Raw genomic sequence first — 21,804 nt, forward strand, 5'->3', positions numbered from 1 at the left:
GGAGGAGATCAGGTGCACACTTTACAGAGTCCATTTTCTCTTAAAGTATGAGGTGTACTGTTCATAGGGGGTGATAATTCTAAGCAGCTTAGTGACCTCCAGACCATAAAGAGAGCCAAAGGATTATTAATAATAAATGAGTAGAACCTCTGGAATTAAAATCTGTAAAATGGTAAAATTCTGCACTGTTAAAATGCTGTACATCATTTCCCCTTCCTCTCTGCTATGAATACCAATACCTTTTGCCTAAGAAAGAATCAAATCAATGTTCAGGCAGCCTCTGATTCCTTCATTGCTGGTGCTGTGTCTTGCTAATTCTTGTACTAATATTTTTCTATCTGTGGCTTTAGTGTCTGCTTACCCATTATAGTTTCAGGTTAGATATTATCTGGGTATTGCTTTTTTGAAATACTTTTTTGTTTTATTTATGTGTATGTTGTGTATATGTATGTGTATGACTCTGTATATGAACCTGAATAATTCTTTACACATATACTTATGTAGGTGTCCCACAGAGGCCACACAAATGTCTTGATCCCTTGTAGCTGGAGTTCCAGGAATTTCTGAGCTGCCTGTTGTAGGTGCTAGGAACTGAATTCCAGTCCTTATGATTAAGCAGTAGATTTTCTTAACTATGAATTCATCTCTCCAGATTTTAATGCTGTTCTCTTTAAATACTTGCTTTGCATGAAGTACCCCAATGGACTATTCCTGTGATGTCCAGCATCAGTCCCTCATGTTTGATGCTCTTTAAATGTGCTGTATTGACAAAAATCTGCCTATGGCATCTGCATAACCCATCCAAGTTAAGAGACATGTAGCACATTAAGGCAGATACCAGGATATTTATTCCTATTGAAGAAAAACATTAAACTTTGTCTTTATAGATTTTCTATTTTTAGAGATTTTATTATTCTACTTTTCATAAATCTCATTTATGAAATCAATATTTCATAAATCTCATATTTTGTAACAGTATTAGTCTAGAATAGATGGAGACAGATGGATAAAAGATAAAAGAAAAAATGATCTTCTATCCTAGACCATTTGAGAAGTTTTGTTCTATTAGTTTAGCAAGGGAAAAACTTAAGATAGACTCTGTATTGCTATGCAGCCCCAGATTACTGTAGGTTAGTGATCCTCCTGTTGCCACATCTGAATACTGGGATCACTTCTGCACAAGGTTATCTTAATGTTGTTGAGTAGTTGCTGTGACAGCATTCACAAGTTGAAGTTGTACAGATTCGTAGCAGGAAGAAGGAAGTTGCTCAGAAAAATCTCACCCGTAAAGAAAGAGCTAGTGACAATGCTAGCTCTGTGAAGAGGGAATGAAAGCTTTTACAAGAGTGTGGCTCTGAGAGCTATTTCAAATTCCAGTGAAAGTACACACTGAAATGTATAGAGACAGCACTAATTCAAAGTTTAATTTAGTGTCTTGTTTTTCTTTAAAATAATGAAGTTGAATTGGTATAGAATGGGGGCATGGATCTTGGAGGAATTTGGAGGGAAATGAATATCAAAATAAAAAAAAACATCTTCAAAGGTGTGTGTGTGTGTGTGTGTGTGTGTGTGTAAAATTACCTGGGCTAGAACGTTATACTAGAGCATCCAGTTATCATGTAGGAACTCAGTTATACTTCTTAGTCACAAAAGTAGTTGCTGGTATAATCAAGTGGGATATGAGGAAATGTTGAAACTGAAGTTCAGCACCTATGATTAAAGCCTGTCAAGAAGCAGAGCCTGTATAAGGGGTGATCTTTAAACAAGTGCTACCATTACTATTACTATAATAATAACATCAACATTATCATCGTTTTCTTCCATTATCAGGAAGAACACAGCTCTATACATCAAGAAGCCAAAATGATACACCCAAGTACTATTCTGGTTAAAAATAAAGCCACTCTTTGTGATTTCTTGATTTTTATTACACGTGTGGGTCTACACATGCACGCGCATGCACGTGTATTTGTGTGTATGTGTGTTTGTGTGTGTGTGTGTGTGTGTGTGTGTGTGTGTGTGTGTGTGTGTGTGTGTGTAGAACATTGCCACATGGTTCCATGTGGAAAACAGAGTACCACTTGTAGGTTCATTTTTCTTTAGGATTAAATTCAAATTCTTGGACTCAGACAAGCACCTCGGACTGTGGAGTATCTTAAATATTTTTTAACACATAATAATATAATATGTCAAGACCATACACAGGTTCCTTCATTTTATATTCTTCCTGAGACTGTTCTGGTTTAGCAAGAATTTGATCTCCTGCATGAAAACCTTATGGAAGATTATGCAATTCTATTTTAGTAATCTATGGTCAAGATGCCCCAGCTATCTTAGCTTTTATTAAATCTCCCCCTTCAGCAATTATTTAGCGTTTGGTAAAATTTTTTTCTTGCACAAAGCCTCTACCTGCAGCTGCTTAGCAAGATACCAAAGGGTGGGTTTTGCTTTAAAACTGTTTATTCCCAAATCTTTGCATTGTGCTTGTGTTCTGAACAGCTGAGTGTAATTCTTGACATCTAGAATAAAGACTCAGATGGCTACAGACTGTGGTCCATGGACTTCTCTAGTGGGTTCTCATTTAAAGTAAATTTGCTGAAAATTTCAGTCTTGTCACAAGCACATAAGTTTCAGTGCCTTGTGAATCTGAGCGGTCTTTGTCTCCAAACACAAGTAGGCACAGTAGATTTTGTGAGGCAATACATTAATTTTGTCTTTCCTTCTGGTGTCATTTCAGGACTGGCAAAAATTGAAGAAAACTCAGAAACTAAGTAGCCTATAGTTTGACCAGGTAAAAGAAGTCTTAGGAATTAAAACTGGTTAAACAAAACCTATGCAGGTCAGTATTTCTCAGCATGAATTTCATAGAGCAGATATATGGTCAAACCGTCAGGGGATTCATTAGTTCTGGAGTACTGGAGCACATAATATTTGAAACATTATCTCGTCTTGTAGAGCGGTGTTGATCAATCTCAATGCTTTCTCAGTAGGTGGCAGCTGTTTCATATGATTATTCAGAAATGTGCAAAGTATAGTTTTTTTTTTTTTTTTGGTTCTTTTTTTTGGAGCTGGGGACCGAACCCAGGGCCTTGCGCTTCCTAGGCAAGCGCTCTACCACTGAGCTAAATCCCCAACCCCAAAGTATAGATTTTAAGCTCTTCTCTTCTATCCTTTCTTCTTTTGTGAAGGGCTAGTATTAGTGATGGAGGAAAGGAAAAAGGGATTACCTGTGAATAATTTCGTATGAAAATCTCTTCCCTTTATATTAAAATTGTTCATCCCTATTAATTTCAGGTTTTTTGAAACTTTCATATTTGGCCACTGGCAACTAATGATAACTTTAAAGATCTCTTTTTTCTGTCCTTGTCTTTCATATCCCTTTGGAGGTTGTTTCTCACCCCGTTTAGGTTTCAGGAGCTCAACACACCTTGTCATGAGCTGAAAAAGAACATACTACTCTTCTAGAATAAGATAGGCAAACCTGGTTCTTCCAGAGGACATTCAGGACAATGAGATTTTTCACATCTCTTCCCTCTTCTCTTACATGTACATATTTTATAAGTAAGATGAAATATAAAGACATTTATCCAACATAATTACCAATATACACACATACACCATTTTTTGTACACTTCCAGGGGATTCTTGATACTACTTAAGCACAGGATAGAAATATTTAAAAGTATTACTTGACTTGGTGAGATGATCTAAGCATACATATGACATTGCATTCCTGTAATCTCAATATTCTGGGGCAAAAGTTTATATAAGGAGATCATTGGGCTCACTGGTTGCCATCCTGGATGAAAAATATGAGCTCTAGTGTCAGTGAGAGTCTCTGCCTCAAAGGAATGAAGTAGACTGTGATAGCAGAAGGTATCTGATACCTTCCTCTGGTCTCTGACATCAATACATATGAACACACACAAATACAAACACAGACACAGACACACACACACACACACACACACACAAAACACATGATTTAAGGGCACTAACTTGGTCTGTGCTGGAAATATTTCTCAGTCATCATGGATTCTACCTATGTAAATGTCAGTATAATTCCTGTTACCATAAAAAATGTCAATTATGCAATCAATCAATAAAGTTACAAGGCTATTAACTTTCTTAGAAGCCTAAGAAAGAGTAGATGGAGGGCGTGGGAATGAGCATCTATCAATAACATTCAGCAAATGGTGCTGGTTCAACTGGAGGTCAACATGTAGAAGAATGCAGATTGATCCATGCTTATTATCCTGTAAAAAGCTTAAGTCCAAGTGGTCAAGGACCTCCACATCAAACCGGATACACTCAAACTAATAGTAGAAAAAGTGGGGAAGAATCTCGAACACACGGGCACTGGAGAAAATTTCCTGAAGAAAACACCAATGCCTTACACTCTAAGATCAAGAATCAACAAATGGGATCTCATAAAACTACAAAGCTTCTGTAAGGCAAAGGACACTGTTGTTATGACAAAACAGCAATCAACAGATTGGGAAAAGATCTTTACCAATCCTACAACTGATAGAGTGCTCATATCCAAAATATACAAAGAACTCATGAAGTTCGATTGCAGGGTGACAAATAACCCTATGAATAAATGGGGTTCAGAGCTAAACAAAGAAATCACAATTGAGTAATGTGTAATGGCTGAGAAGCATCTGAAGAAATGTTCAAAATCTTTAGTCATAAGGGAAATGCAAATCAAAACAACCTTGAGGGCCAAGATGTCTGACATGGAGGATGATTTCATGTGCGATGATGAGGAAGACTACGACCTGGAATACTCTGAAGACAGTAACTCAGAGCCCAACGTGGATTTGGAAAATCAGTACTATAATTCCAAAGCCCTGAAAGAAGATGACCCAAAAGCAGCACTCAGCAGCTTCCAAAAGGTTTTGGAACTCGAAGGTGAGAAGGGAGAATGGGGATTCAAAGCGCTAAAACAGATGATCAAGATTAACTTCAAGCTGACAAACTTTCCAGAAATGATGAACAGATATAAGCAACTATTGACCTATATTCGGAGTGCAGTCACCAGGAACTACTCTGAAAAGTCTATTAACTCTATCCTTGACTATATCTCCACTTCTAAACAGAATTCTGATTTTTTATGTCAGATGGATTTACTGCAGGAATTTTATGAAACAACACTGGAAGCTTTGAAAGATGCTAAGAATGATAGACTGTGGTTTAAGACAAACACAAAGCTTGGAAAATTATATTTAGAACGAGAAGAATATGGAAAGCTTCAAAAAATTTTACGCCAGTTACATCAGTCTTGTCAGACTGATGATGGAGAAGATGACCTGAAAAAAGGTACCCAGTTATTAGAAATCTATGCTTTGGAAATTCAAATGTACACGGCACAGAAGAACAACAAAAAGCTTAAAGCGCTCTATGAGCAGTCACTTCATATCAAGTCTGCCATCCCTCACCCACTGATCATGGGTGTCATCAGAGAATGTGGTGGTAAGATGCACTTGAGAGAAGGTGAATTTGAAAAGGCACACACTGATTTTTTTGAAGCTTTCAAGAATTATGATGAATCAGGAAGCCCGAGACGAACCACTTGTTTAAAATATTTGGTCTTAGCAAATATGCTAATGAAATCAGGAATAAATCCATTTGACTCGCAAGAGGCCAAGCCGTATAAAAATGATCCAGAAATTCTAGCAATGACAAATTTAGTAAGTGCCTATCAGAACAATGACATCACCGAGTTTGAAAAGATTCTGAAAACAAATCACAGCAACATCATGGATGATCCTTTCATAAGAGAACACATTGAAGAGCTTTTACGAAACATCAGAACACAAGTCCTCATAAAGTTAATTAAGCCTTACACAAGAATACATATTCCTTTTATTTCTAAGGAGCTAAACATAGACGTAGCTGATGTGGAAAGCTTGCTGGTGCAGTGCATACTGGATAACACTATTCATGGCCGAATTGATCAAGTCAACCAGCTCCTTGAACTGGATCATCAGAAGAGGGGTGGTGCCCGATATACTGCACTAGATAAATGGACCAACCAACTAAACTCTCTGAACCAGGCTGTGGTCAGTAAACTGGCTTAACGGAGAGCAAGCTTTGCAGACGTGCTTATGGCAACAGTGCAGAGATGCGATCCTTGCGGACTGGAAAGGCAGAACTCCTGTGGGTTGGTGTGTCCTGAAAGTGACTGGAGTTATGGCAGAAGGGCTTTTTTGATCAACTGGTTTGTGTATTGCTGCTGCATTTATCCCAAGAAAAACAGCTTTAATCTCCAGAAGAAAACCAAAACACAATGGGATTTATGCTGTGTTGACACCTTGCCCTAAACATACAACACCATAGTAATTTGTCATGGGCAACATGACCAGAGAGATTTTTGTCATGATTTTAAATACACTGACACGCTACTGTTGGTTAAATTTAAACATGTTGTACCTGCAGAAATTCTCTCACAAATAACCTGCAATAACTTGAAATTCATACCCTTTTGAACACTTCCTTTTCTCATGTATAAATGAAAATGTTTGCTGCATTTTGCAAAATGTCAATTCTCCAAAACTGTGTCCGTCTACTTCTGTACTTGCAGCTAGTAAAGGTTAGATGACCCGTACCCTCCGTGGCACACCGTCACCTAGGGCTCAAGCAGCAAAATAAACAGTGCAGCTCAGAAATTGTAAAAAAAAAAAAAAAAAAAAAAAAAAAAAAAAAACCTTGAGATTTTACCTCCGTAAGTCAGAATGGGTAAGATCAAAACTCAGGCAACAGCAGCAGCAGATGCTGGCAATGATGTGGAGAAAGAGGAACACTCCTCCATTGTTGGTGGGATTGCAGACTGGTACAACCATTCTGGAAATAAGTCTGGAGGTTCATCAAAAAATTGGGCATTGACCTACCTGAGGACCCAGCTATACCTCTCTTGGACATATACCCAAATGATGCCCCAACATATAGCAAAGACACATTCTCCACTATGTTCATAGCAGCCTTAAGTATAATAGCCTGAAGCTGGCTAGAATCCAGATGCCCTTCAAAAGAGGAATGGATACAGAAAATGTGGTACATCTACACAATGGAATATTACTTAGCTATCAAAAACAATGACTTTATGAAATTCATAGGCAAATGGTTGGGACTGGAAAATATCATCCTGAGTGATGTAACCAAATAACAGAAAAACACACATGGTATGCACTCATTGATAAGTGGCTCAAAATGCTCAAATTACCATAGATGCACAGAACACATGAAACTCAAGAAGGATGACCAAAATGTGAATGCTTCACTCCTTCTCTAAAAGGGGAACACGAATACCCTCGGGAGGGGGTAGGGGGGTAAAGTTTAGAACAGAGGGTGAAGGAACGCCCATTCAGAACCTGCCCCACATGTGGCCCATACATTTACAACCATAAAACTAGATAAGATGGATGAAGCAACGAAGTGCAGGCTGACAGGAACCGGATATAGATCTCTCCTCAGAGACAGCCAGAATATCGCAAATACATAAGAGAATGTTAGCAGCAAATCATGGAACTGAGAACGGGATCCCCGTTGAAGGAATCTTAGAAAGGACTGAAAGAGCTTGAAGGGGCTTTAGACCCAATATGAACAACAGTGTCAACTAACCAGAGCTTCCAGGGACTAAGCCACTACCCAAAGAATATACATGGAGTGACCCTCGACTCCAAGTGTATAAGTACCAATGAAGAACCTAGTAAGGGCACCCGTGGAAGGGGAAGCCCTTGGTCCTGTCAAGACTGAACCCCAAGTGAACGAGATTGTTGGGGGGTGGGTTGTATTGAGTGGAGGATGGTATGGGTAGCACCCTTATAGAAGGGGAAGGGTAGGGGTTAGGGGGATGTTGACCTGGAAACCAGGAAAGGGAGTAACAATTGAAATGTAAATAAGAAATACCCAATTTAATAAAGATTTAGGGAAAAAAATATCAGATGCATGGCCTTTCTTGTGACAAATAGCTATGTTGCCAGAAAAATCTCATAGCGGCTTTTTCACCTTTAGCTTTTATTCCAGAATTTTCTTAAATCACAATTTTCCCACATGTGTGAGAGTGAATATATATATATATATATATATATATATATATATATATATATATATATATATATATATATATACCAGAAGATGTTTTCTGTGAATTACAACTTAGTTATCACATGACAAGAAGTGCCCTCTTCCAGAAACACTTTCTTCCAGTCCAGAAAATTTTTTGAAGAAGTTAAAAGATAAGCCACACTGAGCCCAGGAAACCTGAAAATACTTAACATTGGCACACACAATTCTGAGCCTAGACATCTTCTGTGTTCTTATCACATGGAGCTCTTATCTTCAAGGTGTTCTCTTATCTTTCCAGAAGCTGGGGAGGAGAGAAGTGGAGGTCCACTGCTCCTCTAAATAGCAAACCCCAACACCTACTATTACAAAAATCCATGACTTTAGAGCTCCTCAAAATTTAACCTTCATGTATATTTTATTACTCAAAAATCACAGATAGATGAACAATATTACTGTCACCACAGTCACTGAAATAATGATAATGGTGTTGGTGTCAATAAATTAAAGCAATAAATATAAAAAATTCCTTCAATTTGCCATTATAAGACTCTTTCCTTTTTTGTTGATTTTTAAAATGTTATTGCTTCCATGAAAATTTTACACTTGGATGCAATGTATGTTGATCATATCTATATCTTACTCATTTTAACTTTCTTCAGAATTCCCATCATATTTCCCTGGCAAGTTCATATCCTCTTCTTATAATGCCAGTTATTGTTGTTTTTTAATATTTGAATTGGAATACTGAATAAAGTGCAACAAATTGTTTTCTGTGTCATTGATGACATTCATGCAAATCTAGTATTCCTAATTAATTCGTCCTTTCCCCCTTTGTTTTCTTCCTTCCTACTATATGTGATTTTTTCTTTTTTCTTTCTTTTTTATTAATCATTCAATTTGCTTACACCTAAAATTATAGCCCCCTTCCCAGATACTCCTTCACAACCTGCCCGTCTCACACCCTTTTCTTCTATAAAGGTTCCCCCATCCACCCACCCATTATAGCTTCAGTGCTCCAGCATCCCCCTACACTGAGGCATCAAACCTCCACAGGACCAAGGGCCTCTCCTCCCATTGATGTCATATAAGGGAATCCTTTGCTACATATATATTTGGAGACTTGGATTACTCCCTGTACACTGCTTCCTTGGTGGTCTAGTCTCTGGGAGCACTAGGTGGCCCAACTAGCAAACATTGTTTTTCCTATGTGGTTGCCATTCCCCTCATCCTCCTTCAGTTCTTCTGCCAACTCCAAGCACTGGGATCTCTGACCTCAGTCTCATGGGTGGAATCAGGCATACACATATGCTAAGTGGGTATCAGCTGGAAAGCTCACAATGCCCATGATACAACCAACAGATCATATGGAGCTTAAAAAAGGAAGATCAAGGTGTGGATGCTGCATTTCTGTATAGAGGAAGGAACTGGATGATCTTAGGTGGTGGAGGGAGGGAGGCTTGGGATGCAGAGAGGAGGGGAAGAAAAAGGTGGGGCAGGATCAGGTATGGAGGGAATAGGAGAAAGTACAGAGGATCATGAAATTGAATATAATATGTAGCAGGCACAACAGCTATCTTGTTATTTTTAATTGAAATAATATAATAGTACTTCATAAGAGGAATCTTATTCAGATAATATATTGATATTGTGGACCTAGTGTAGAATCAAATATAATGTCACAAGCAATAGAAAAATTCCTTCCTGCCCACACTTCCACATATAATTATGAATCTACACTCTGCTCCCAAACCAACAACTCTTGGTTGGCTAAGAAGGCTAGTTCCAACCCTGGAGCCAGAGGAGAGACCCCCACACCCCAATCCCTTTACTTGTGGGACCTCAGTAAGCAAGGCAACTATGATCACTGTTTCACCCTATCAGAGCTCCATCTTTTTCCTGACCTACACTATCACCTGAAATCTTGGATCAATACACTGGACCCCATCCCAAAGATTCACTGGCCCTCTGTGAGCCCTCTACTAATCTATTATATCCAGAAACTACTAGGCCAGCCAACAGCAGAGACAACCAGATGGTGAAAGGCAAACTCAAGAACATAAACCACAGAAGTCAGTGCAATATTGCTTCCTCAAAATCCACATCTCCTACTGTAGCAAGCCCTGAATATCGTAACACAACTAAAGAGCAAAACTTTGCCCTTAAATTTCAGCTCATGGGGATAACAGAGACCTTTAAGGAGGATATAAATAAATTCATTAAAGAAACACAGGAAAACACAATCAAACAGGTAGAAACCTTTAAAAAGGAAACAAATAAATCTCTTAAAGAAACACAGGGCCTCAATATAAAGCAAGATGCACTGAATCTAATAGAAGAGAAAGTGGGAAATAGATTTGAATTCATTGGTACAGGAGACAATTTCCTGAACAGAACAGAAATGACTCAGGCTCTAAGATCAACAATTGATAAATGGTACCTCCTAAAACTGTAAAGCTTCTGTAAGAGATAGGACACTGTCATTAGGGCAAAAATGACAGTCTATTGATTAGGAAAAGATCTTCACTAACACTACACCCAACAGAGTACTAATATCCAAGATATATAAAGAACTCAGGAAGTTACATTCTAACAACACAAATAATTCAATTAAAACTTGGGGCAAAGAGATAAACAGAATTCTCAACTGAGGACTCTCGAATGACTGAGAAGTACTTAAAAACACACTCAATAACCTTAGTTATTAGGGATATCCAAATCTAAATGAACCTAACATTCCACCATATACAAATCAGAATGTCTATGATGAAAAACTCAAGGGGCATCACATCCTAGCAATGATGTTGGAAAAGGAAAACACTCCTCCATCAATAGTGGAACTGTAAACTTTTGCAACTCTGGAAATAAACATGGTGGTTTCTCAAATAATTAGAAATAATTGTACCAGAACATCCAGCTATTCCGCTCCTGGGAACATACACAAAAGATTCCCCACCATTCCACAAGAACATGTGCCCCACTATGTTCATTGAAGCTTTGTTTGTAATAGCCAGAAACCAGAAACACCCAGATGTCTCTCAAGCAAAGAATGAATATAGAATATATGGCTCATATACACCATGAAATAATATTCAGCTATTAAAAGCAAGGAAACCATGAATTTTCTGGACAAATGAATAGATCTTGAAAACATCACTTTGAGTGAGGTAATCCAGACCTAAAATGACATGCATGGTGTGTTCTCACCTAGTGTATATAAGCAATATAATACAGGATAGCCGTGATGTATTCCACAGACCCTAAAAGTTGAATAAGAAGGAAGGTCCAAGAATGAATGCTTGAATCTCATTTAGAAGTGGGAATAAGACAGTAAGAGGATGAAGAGGCAGGAAACTGAATGGAAGAGGAGAGACAGCAGGGAGTGGGGGAAGGCAGAAAGAAGTGTGAAAAGAGACAGGAAAGAGAGCTAGAGAACCAGGAGAATGAATGGAAATCTGCACTTGCTGGGGTGATGAATGGGAGTGTTCTCTCAAAAGTCCCAGAGACCTGAGATAGAGGAGGCCCCCGGGAGTCGATTTGAGTGACCTTAGCCCAGATGTGGACATGGAACCTGAAGAAGTCATCTTCTGTCAAAAAGCAGGACACCCAGTAGAGGGATAAGTACATCAACACACACACCTTTTGACCCCAAATTTTCTTTTTCTAAAAGAAATGCAGGGACAAAGTTGGAGCAATGACTGAAGGAATGGCTGACCACTAACCAGCACAACATGGGCAACTACCAATCCCTGACACTGTTAATAATTCTGTTATGCCAAAACAAAGAGAAGAAAAGCACACAAACACAACCCCACATCCAAATATGAATATAACAGGAAGCAATAATCACTATTCCTTAATATCTCTCAACATCAATGGCCTCAACTCCCCAATAAAAAGACATAGATTAACAAACTGGATACGCAACGAGGACCCTGCATTCTGCTGCCTACAGGAAACACACCTCAGAGAAAAAGACAGACACTACCTCAGAGTGAAAGGCTGGGAAACAACTTTCCAAGCAAATGGTCGGAAGAAGCAAGCTGGAGTAGCCATTCTAATATCAAATAAAATCAATTTCCAACTAAAAGTCATCAAAAAGATAAGGAAGGACACTTTTATATTCATCAAAGGAAAAATCCACCAAGATGAACTCTCAATCCTAAATATCTATGCCCCAAATACAAGGGCACCTACATACATAAAAAAACCTTACTAAAGCTCAAAACACACATTGCACCTCACACAATAATAGTAGGAGATTTCAACACCCCCACTCATCAATGGACAGATCATGGAAACAGAAATTAAACAGAGACGTAGACAGACTAAGAGAAGTCATGAGCCAAATGGACTTAACGGATATTTATAGAACGTTCTACCCTAAAGCAAAAGGATATACCTTCTTCTCAGCTCCTCATGGTACTTTCTCCAAAATTGACCATATAATTGGTCAAAAAACGGGCCTCAACAGGTACAGAAAGATAGAAATAATCCCATGCGTGCTCTCGGACCACCACGGCCTAAAGCTGGTCTTCAATAACAATAAGGGAAGAATGCCCACATATACGTGGAAATTGAACAATGCTCTATTCAATGATAACCTGGTCAAGGAAGAAATAAAGAAAGAAATTAAAAACTTTTTAGAATTTAATGAAAATGAAGGTACAACATACCCAAACTTATGGGACACAATGAAAGCTGTGTTAAGAGGAAAACTCATAGCGCTGAGTGCCTGCAGAAAGAAACAGGAAAGAGCATATGTCAGCAGCTTGACAGCACACCTAAAAGCTCTAGAACAAAAAGAAGAAAATACACCCAGGAGGAGTAGAAGGCAGGAAATAATCAAACTCAGAGCTGAAATCAACCAAGTAGATACAAAAAGGACCATAGAAAGAATCAACAGAACCAAAAGTTGGTTCTTTGAGAAAATCAACAAGATAGATAAACCCTAGCCAGACTAACGAGAGGACACAGAGAGTGTGTCCAAATTAACAAAAATCAGAAATGAAAAGGGAGACATAACTACAGATTCAGAGGAAATTCAAAAAAAATCATCAGATCTTACTATAAAAAGCCTATATTCAACAAAACTTGAAAATCTACAGGAAATGGACAATTTCCTGAACAGATACCAAAATCGAAGTTAAATCAGGAACAGATAAACCAGTTAAACAACCCCATAACTCCTAAGGAAATAGAAGCAGTCATTAAAGGTCTCCCCAACCAAAAAGAGCCCAGGTCCAGACAGGTTTAGTGCAGAATTCTATCAGACCTTAATAGAAGACCTCATACCAATATTATCCAAACTATTCCACAAAATTGAAAAAGATGGAGCACTACCGAATTCCTTCTATGAAGCCACAATTACTCTTATACCTAAACCACACAAAGACCCAACAAAGAAAGAGAACTTCAGACCAATTTCCCTTATGAACATTGATGCAAAAATACTCAACAAAATTCTGGCAAACCGAATCCAAGAGCACATCAAAACAATCATCCACCATGATCAAGTAGGCTTCATCCCAGGCATGCAGGGATGGTTTAATATATGGAAAACCATCAACGTGATCCATTATATAAACAAACTGAAAGAACAAAACCACATGATCATTTCATTAGATGCTGAGAAAGCATTTGACAAAATTCAACACCCCTACATGATAAAAGTCCTGGAAAGAATAGAATTCAAGGCCCATACCTAAACATAGTAAAAAAGCCATATACAGCAAACCAGTGGCTAACATTAAACTAAATGGAGAGAAACTTGAAGCAATCCCACTAAAATCAGGGACTAGACAAGGCTGCCCACTCTCTCCCTACTTATTCAATATAGTTCTTGAAGTTCTAGCCAGAGCAATCAGACAACAAAAAGGAGGTCAAGGGGATACAGATCGGAAAAGAAGAAGTCAAAATATCACTATTTGTAGATGATATGATAGTATATTTAAGTGATCCCAAAAGTTCCACCAGAGAACTACTAAAGCTGATAAACAATTTCAGCAAAGTGGCTGGGTATAAAATTAACTCAAATAAATCAGTAGCCTTCCTCTACACAAAAGAGAAACAAGCAGAGAAAGAAATTAGGGAAACGACACCCTTCATAATAGACCCAAATAATATAAAATACCTCGGTGTGACTTTAACCAAGCAAGTAAAGGATCTGTACAATAAGAACTTCAAGACACTGAAGAAAGAAATTGAAGAAGACCTCAGAAGGTGGAAAAGATCTCCCATGCTCATGGATTGGCAGGATTAATATAGTAAAATGGCCATTTTACCAAAAGCGATCTACAGATTCAATGCAATCCCCATCAAAATACCAATCCAATTCTTCAAAGAGTTAGACAGAACAATTTGCAAATTCATCTGGAATAACAAAAAAACCCAGGATAGCTAAAACTATCCTCAACAATAAAAAAAGGACTTCAGGGGAATCACTATCCCTGAACTCAAGCAGTATTACAGAGCAATAGTGATAAAAACTGCATGGTATTGGTACAGAGACAGACAGATAGACCAATGGAACAGAATTGAAGACCCAAAATGAACCCACACACCTATGGTCACTTGATTTTTTTGACAAAGGCCAAATCCATCCAATGGAAAAAAAAGATAGCATTTTCAGCAAATGGTGCTGGTTCAACTGGAGGTCAACATGTAGAAGAATGCAGATCGATCCATGCTTATCACCCTGCACAAAGCTTAAGTCCAAGTGGATCAAGGACCTCCACATCAAACCAGACACACTCAAACTAATAGAAGAAAAAGCAGGGAAGCATCTGGAACACATAGGCACTGGAAAAAATTTCCTAAACAAAACACCAATGACTTATGCTCTAAGATCAAGAATTGACAAATGGGATCTCATAAAACTACAAAGCTTCTGTAAGGCAAAGGACACTGTGGTTAGGACAAAACGGAACCAACAGATTGGGAAAAGATCTTTACCAATCCTACAACAGATAGAGGCCTTATATCCAAAATATACAAAAAACTCAAAAAGTTAGACCGCAGGGAGACAAATAACCCTATTAAAAAATGGGGTTCAGAGCTAAACAAAGAATTCACAGCTGAGGAATGCCGAATGGCTGAGAAACACCTAAAAAAAGAAATGTTCAACATCTTTAGTCATCAGGGAAATGCAAATCAAAACAACCCTGAGATTTCACCTCACACCAGTGAGAATGGCTAAGATCAAAAACTCAGGTGACAGCAAATGCTGGCGAGGATGTGGAGAAAGAGGAACACTCCTCCATTGTTGGTGGGATTGCAGACTGGTACAACCATTCTGGAAATCAGTCTGGAGGTTCCTCAGAAAATTGGACATTAAACTGCCTGAGGATCCAGCTATACCTCTCTTGGGCACATACCCAAAAGATGCCCCAACATATAAAAAAGACACGTGCTCCACTATGTTCATCGCAGCCTTATTTATAATAGCCAGAAGCTGGAAAGAACCCAGATGCCCTTCAACAGAGGAATGGATACAGAAAATGTGGTACATCTACACAATGGAATATTACTCAGCTATCAAAAACAACGAGTTTATGAAATTTGTAGGCAAATGGTTGGAACTGGAAAATATCATCCTGAGTGAGCTAACCCAATCACAGAAAGACATACATGGTATGCACTCATTGATAAGTGGCTATTAGCCCAAATGCCTGAATTACCCTAGATGCCTAGAACAAATGAAACTCAAGACGGATGATCAAAATGTATTCACTCCTTCTTTAAAAGGGGAACAAGAATACCCTTGGCAGGGAAGAGAGAGGCAAAGATTAAAACAGAGACTGAAGGAACACCCATTCAGAGCCTGCCCTACATGTGGCGCATATATATACAGCCACCCAATTAGACAAGATGGATGAAGCAAAGAAGTGCAGAAGTGTAGATCGCTCCTGAGAGACACAGCCAGAATACAGCAAATACAGAGGCGAATGTCAGCAGCAAACCACTGAACTGAGAATAGGACCCCCGTTGAAGGAATCAGAGAAAGAACTGGAAGAGCTTGAAGGGGCTCGAGACCCCATATGTACAACAATGCCAAGCAACCAGAGCTTCCAGGGACTAAGCCACTACCTAAAGACTATACATGGACTGACCCTGGACTCTGACCTCATAGGTAGCAATGAATATCCTAGTAAGAGCACCAGTGGAAGGGGAAGCCCTGGGTCCTGCTAAGACTGAACCCCCAGTGAACTAGACTGTTGGGGGGGGCGGCAATGGGGGGGGGTGGGGAGGAACACCCATAAGGAAGGGAGGGGAGGGGATGTTTGCCCGAAACCGGAAAGGGAATAACACTAAATGTATATAAGAAATATTCAAGTTAATAAAAAAAATATATATACCTAATAAAAAATCAAAAAAAAAATAATTCTGTTATGCTTGCAAACTGAGCCTAGCATAACTTTTCTCTAAGAGGCTCTACCTAATAACTGACTAAAACAGATGCACATATCTACAGCCAAACATTTCATAGAGGTCAGAGATTCTTACGGAAGAGTTGGGGGAAAGTTTGAAGGGCTAGAAAGGGACAGGAATCACACAGGAAGACCATCATATTCAAATATCCTGGACTCCTGAGAGATTTTAGAGACTGAACTACCAACCAGAAACTATACAGGCACTCGACTGAGGCCCCCAATGGCAAGTATGAGGCAGACGTGCAGATAATTCTCCACACAGTTCCCCTTACAATTGGAGTGGTTGCTGTACCTAAAGCTGTAGCCTGACAGTGAAATTTATTGTCCAATATGACTGCCTGGCACCAGTGGGATAGGATGCATCTAGTCTTGCAGATATTTGATGTTCCAGGATAGGTGGATATCCAGGGCAGGCCCCAAACTCGTAGAAGAGAAGGGTGGGAGGAAAATGAGGAAAGAGCTTGAGCAGGAATGCGAGGGGTCAGCATTTGGTATGTAAATAAATAAACTATTTTTAATTGAAAAAAATAATAGGAAAATCCTTATTTAGACTCTAGTTTTGAGGATAATTTAAATTAGGTCTGATATATAAAAATATGTCTGCAAAAAGATATGTAGTACTTTTATGACATGAATATCAAATGCCAGGACATGGACAAATACTTTGCATGCAAGCCTGTTGACCATATTTTAAAACATATAAACCATGCAAAAAGCAATATTTGATGGAACACATCTGTAATCCTAGTCTTCTTTCAGATGTGAGGGTGGAGACAGGAGAGTCATCCAGATACTTGTAGACTGGTAACCTTGAATATACAATAAAATAGCAAATGCAGCAAGGAAGTTCCTCCCCTACAGGAAAAGTTAGGGGAAAACCAACTTTCAAAGCATAGATTTATGGCCTTTACATGCACACAGTATGCCTCCATACTAACACACACATAAAATGCTTAGCTGTGGATCATGGCAGGCTCGAAGTTTGTGAAGCCTTAAGATGACAAATGCTAGTTGGAAGAAAAATCTTGTAGTTTTTATAGACTGATATTATTGCCTGTATTTTATCTGCTTCCTATCTTACCAGAACATGAGAAGAAAATAGGTCCTAGCAACATTCTCTTGCCACCACAGAGAAATGGTATTTCATTTTGTGTGTGTGTGTGTGTGTGTGTGTGTGTGTGTGTGTGTGCCACTGCATGTTGTGTGTAGGTTAGAGGACAAATGACAATAATTGATTTTCCTTTGTTAAAAATTGCAAGTCAGGGATGGAACTGAAGTTGAAAGATTGGCAGAAAGTGCTTTTATTGCTGAGACCACGGTTATTAATATTGCAAGCAAAGATATGAACTCTGTTACACAACATCCTCATACCCAGAGACAGAGTGAGTGTGTGTGTGTGTGTGTGTGTGTGTGTGTGAGAGAGAGAGAGAGAGAGAGAGAAAGAGAGAGAAACATATACAGATGCACATATAACCATAGATGTATACACACACACACACACACACACACACACACACACACATACACACACACACACACAGGCACACACCCATACTCATATACCTATGAAACATGTTATCAAAGACTGTGACAAAACAAACAAGTATCATAAACCTAAAGGAAGCATTAGGTAGCTGTATTCATTGAATTATTATTAAAGTTCTTCTGTGTTTTCTTGAAAACATACATTAGTGTAAATAAATATCATGACTAAGGTATTTATTAGCCCAAGTTAAGTCTGTAATCTATGTATTTAAACATTACCACCTCCTGGTCTTGTTAATAAAATGTCAAGATGAGGATATTCAAAGCTCACATTCTGTCTCATTTATAAAATATTATACCATAAAAGAATTTATAAAATTAACTCAAGCAAATCAGAATGCAGGACAGGCTTCTGTAAAGTCACCCTGAAACAGAGCAGCCACAGTGGCACATGGTTCCATACTTTCCATCCTACTGGAAAAATATTAGATTTTTTAAAATGAATAGACCATAACGCCCATTTCAATTACTTATGTGGTGACATAAATATTCAAAGGTGACATCTGGGTTAACATTGATTTTGGGGAATAATAAACCCAGACAGTCACAAGAATAAGTGGTTTATGTAAAGAAAAAAAGCCTATGTACAAATCTGCTAGGTATGTTTTTTGTGATAGAAAATAATGCAGGAAAAATAAGTAATTACTGTAGAGATGGCTAAACTTGTACATGATTGGCACCCAAGGATAAGGCCTTGAGTCTGAATACGTACTACCCACATAAACCTGGGTGTATCACTCCACATCTGTAACACCAGCATCTGCAGTATGAAAAGAGGTATCTCTGGAGCTCATTAGTCCTCCAGCCCAGCCAAATCACTGAGTTCCAGGTTTGTTTATATAACCTCTCTAACAAAAATAAAATGGCGAGCAGTTGGAGAATACACCTAATGCGCATGTCTGTCCTCTACTTGTTGCAAATATATGAACACAAAACCCATACATACCTGTACATGTTCTCATGTGGAAAAGTATATATCCTACACACATATCTCATTACTTCCACAAAGCTGTATAGCATATACATATACATATATACATATCACATTAATTTTTGAAATCACATTAAATATAATATGCAATATTAAATCATCATAAGAAGACTAGACTCTGATTAAGTATAACATAAGGCACTTGGGGTTCTCTACAGGGAGGAATACGGACAGTAAAAATCTGAATGGACAGATGTTCTGAAGGAAGATGCTCAGGGTCACTGTTAAGGATGTGAACAATTAGCACTGTAGCAGAATCAATGAACAAAGCCAAAGCAGACCTGCAAGAATTACTTTATTATGTGGTTGTATCTTCTTCCAATCACATCAGTGGAAGGGAAGGCAGCACTGAGCCATTTGTGATAAAGATTATACAAGGGTCATTTTTTTCCCAAGTATAAAAAGGCATGAGATAATGAGGGGTGTCTCACATGTGCTAGGTGGGAACTTGCTGCTTTGGTTACAGTTTCATTCAATTTGTCTGTGCATAAATTTTATTAAGTAGATATTTATTATTCAGTGCGCTATACAGGGACAATGTAATCATAGCTAACAGGAGATTTCTTCTTTTGAGAAGGCCCCAAGTGGATTCCTGGATTGTAGGTATGTCTCTGGAGCTCATTAGTCTTCCAGCCCAGCCCAGCTAAATCATTGAGTTCCAGGTTTGTTTATATAACCTGTCTAACAAAAATAAAATAGTGAGGCCTTTACAAGACAATTCCTTAACATAAAGATAAGCTCTTGACTGAAAGCTGAGGAAAGCAAGGTGGGAGGAAATTTTTTGACAAGTTGCTATCATTATAGATCAGTAAATGCCAATAATATGACACAAATATAAATAAAAAATCACTTTAAAAATGGATTAAAAATAAAAATAGGAGCTTCTCTTTTAGATATCTGAAATATACAATACTTTACTTCTAGTTAGAAGATTCTTTTTTATAATTGAGAACGCTAGAAACTGTCACTATTAGACAACTAACAAATAAATGGTTAGTGGTTAAGGCAATATGCTGAATATCCTGGTATGCTCAGAATAAAATGTACACAATGCATTAAAACATTACATCTTAAAATAAACATTCAGAATTGTTATTTAAAACCAAAAAATTTTACCTACTTACCATTTTACTACTACTATTGTAGTTAGTTTAGTATAACTTCAGGCACACATCATATTAATAACCTTAAAAGACACCCACTGACTACTGCAAACAGTTGTAGTGTTGTGCTCCCCGTATTGCCTCATTGCTCCAACCTAGCCAGGAAAATTCTTTCTAAATAAAGGCAGTTTCTATCCTCTTTCTCTAGAACTTCTAAAATATGATTATTTGACATGCAATTGTGGAATTAGATTCTTGCTTCTAATAATTAGGTAGGGCTAGGGAAAATGCACAAGGGGGCCAGCCCTTGTCAAGAAAGTCTGGAACTTGTTGTGGAGTTTCCAATAGATAACATTAAGGTCAGTGATGTACAATCCCGGATTGACTGCAGAGAGATAGGATAAGAAGATCATGGATTCCATGCAAGGACATTGTCTAGCCACCCTGGTATAGGCAGTGGTGATGTTACCTGTCTCTTAAAAATTGGAAGATGAAGACTGATATAAGTATTGGCTTCTGCCCTCTATAAGTTCACACCCAAACATACACAAACAGAGACAAATGAAGAAGTGGGGGAGAGATTTTGTTAAAAGTGTAGGGAACTTCACAAGAACTGTCTTTGAAGAATCTGAAGAAAGAAGCATGGAATTCGGGGAAGTCCTTGTCCCATCCATTTTCTCCAAATCATCACTTTATACTTTAAGTGTTGAAATTATATAAAGAATCTCCCCTAGAAAATACAAATATTCTGCTTTGGAAGTAAAGTTCAGTATTTATGGAATTATTCTTTTCAACTATATTTCAAAAAGTAGAACAGAATATTTACCATGCCTTTGTGGTTAACAGGATAATCAATGACCTTTCTTGTCCATAAGAATTTATAAAATAATTGAGGTGTGATCCTAAGGCAAAATACATTGAAAAATGTCTTTTTTTGACTCTCAGCATCTGAGAGATATGTTCAAAAAGGTCAAGGAGAAACTGAAAAATAAGATGTAGGAGGCTAATTTCCTTAGACCTTGAAATTAAAGCAAAGAATTTATTGGTCTAACACTCCACTAAGTTGATGATGACAGCAAGCTGTTAAAAGGGCCATATTTCATTACCAAATGAATGTTCTGTGAACATAAGGCAGGGACATTCACTGCACCTAGTCAAGGATAAAGAATGGCATTGGTTGAAGATTTGTTCCCTCCCATATAATCAGTATTCATCAGTAGATGAACACTTGTATTATTCACTGGCATGGGTTTGTGAATAGTGCTATATGTTTAAGAGTAAAGGGTTTAGAAGAAAAACAAACATTTTGATGAATGAATTCCAAACTGGAAACCTTATGGTTAGCTAGAAAATTCTCTATGAGCGTAAAACAAGTGAGACACACATTCCTGGTTTATTTTCTCATGACTGGAACTTATACCTGACAAAAACACATTGAGAGAAGAAGAATTTATTTGAGCTTAAAATAAGATCCGTGGCCTAGTCCATCATGTGGAAAAGACATGATAAAGGTGAGTCAGCTGCTCACATGGCTTATTAGTCAGGATGCAGGGAAGTGAAGTCTGATGCTTATTTTCCTTTCACCATTTTACTAAGTCCAGGAACCCAGTCCATGTGAAGACATCAGCCATATTTGAAGTAAGTTTCCTCTTCTAAATTTACATAG

The 21,804-nt window shown here is 38.1% G+C and overlaps 2 protein-coding genes across 3 annotated transcripts in view; one reads left to right on the forward strand and one right to left on the reverse strand.

Moving 5' to 3' along the window:
- Positions 1–21,804, reverse strand: part of LOC116911684 (contactin-associated protein like 5-4) — a 465,842-nt gene that overhangs the window by 429,708 nt on the left and 14,330 nt on the right. The gene's annotated exons all lie outside the window — the stretch shown is intronic.
- On the forward strand, positions 4,730–6,670 carry LOC116911685 (COP9 signalosome complex subunit 2-like). Its single transcript, XM_032915640.1, has one exon. It carries the CDS (start codon positions 4,731–4,733, stop codon positions 6,081–6,083), a length of 1,353 nt encoding a protein of 450 aa, XP_032771531.1. The 5' UTR covers position 4,730; the 3' UTR covers positions 6,084–6,670.

The sequence above is a fragment of the Rattus rattus genome, chromosome 10 (assembly GCF_011064425.1).
Source record: "Rattus rattus isolate New Zealand chromosome 10, Rrattus_CSIRO_v1, whole genome shotgun sequence".
NCBI lineage: Eukaryota > Metazoa > Chordata > Mammalia > Rodentia > Muridae > Rattus > Rattus rattus.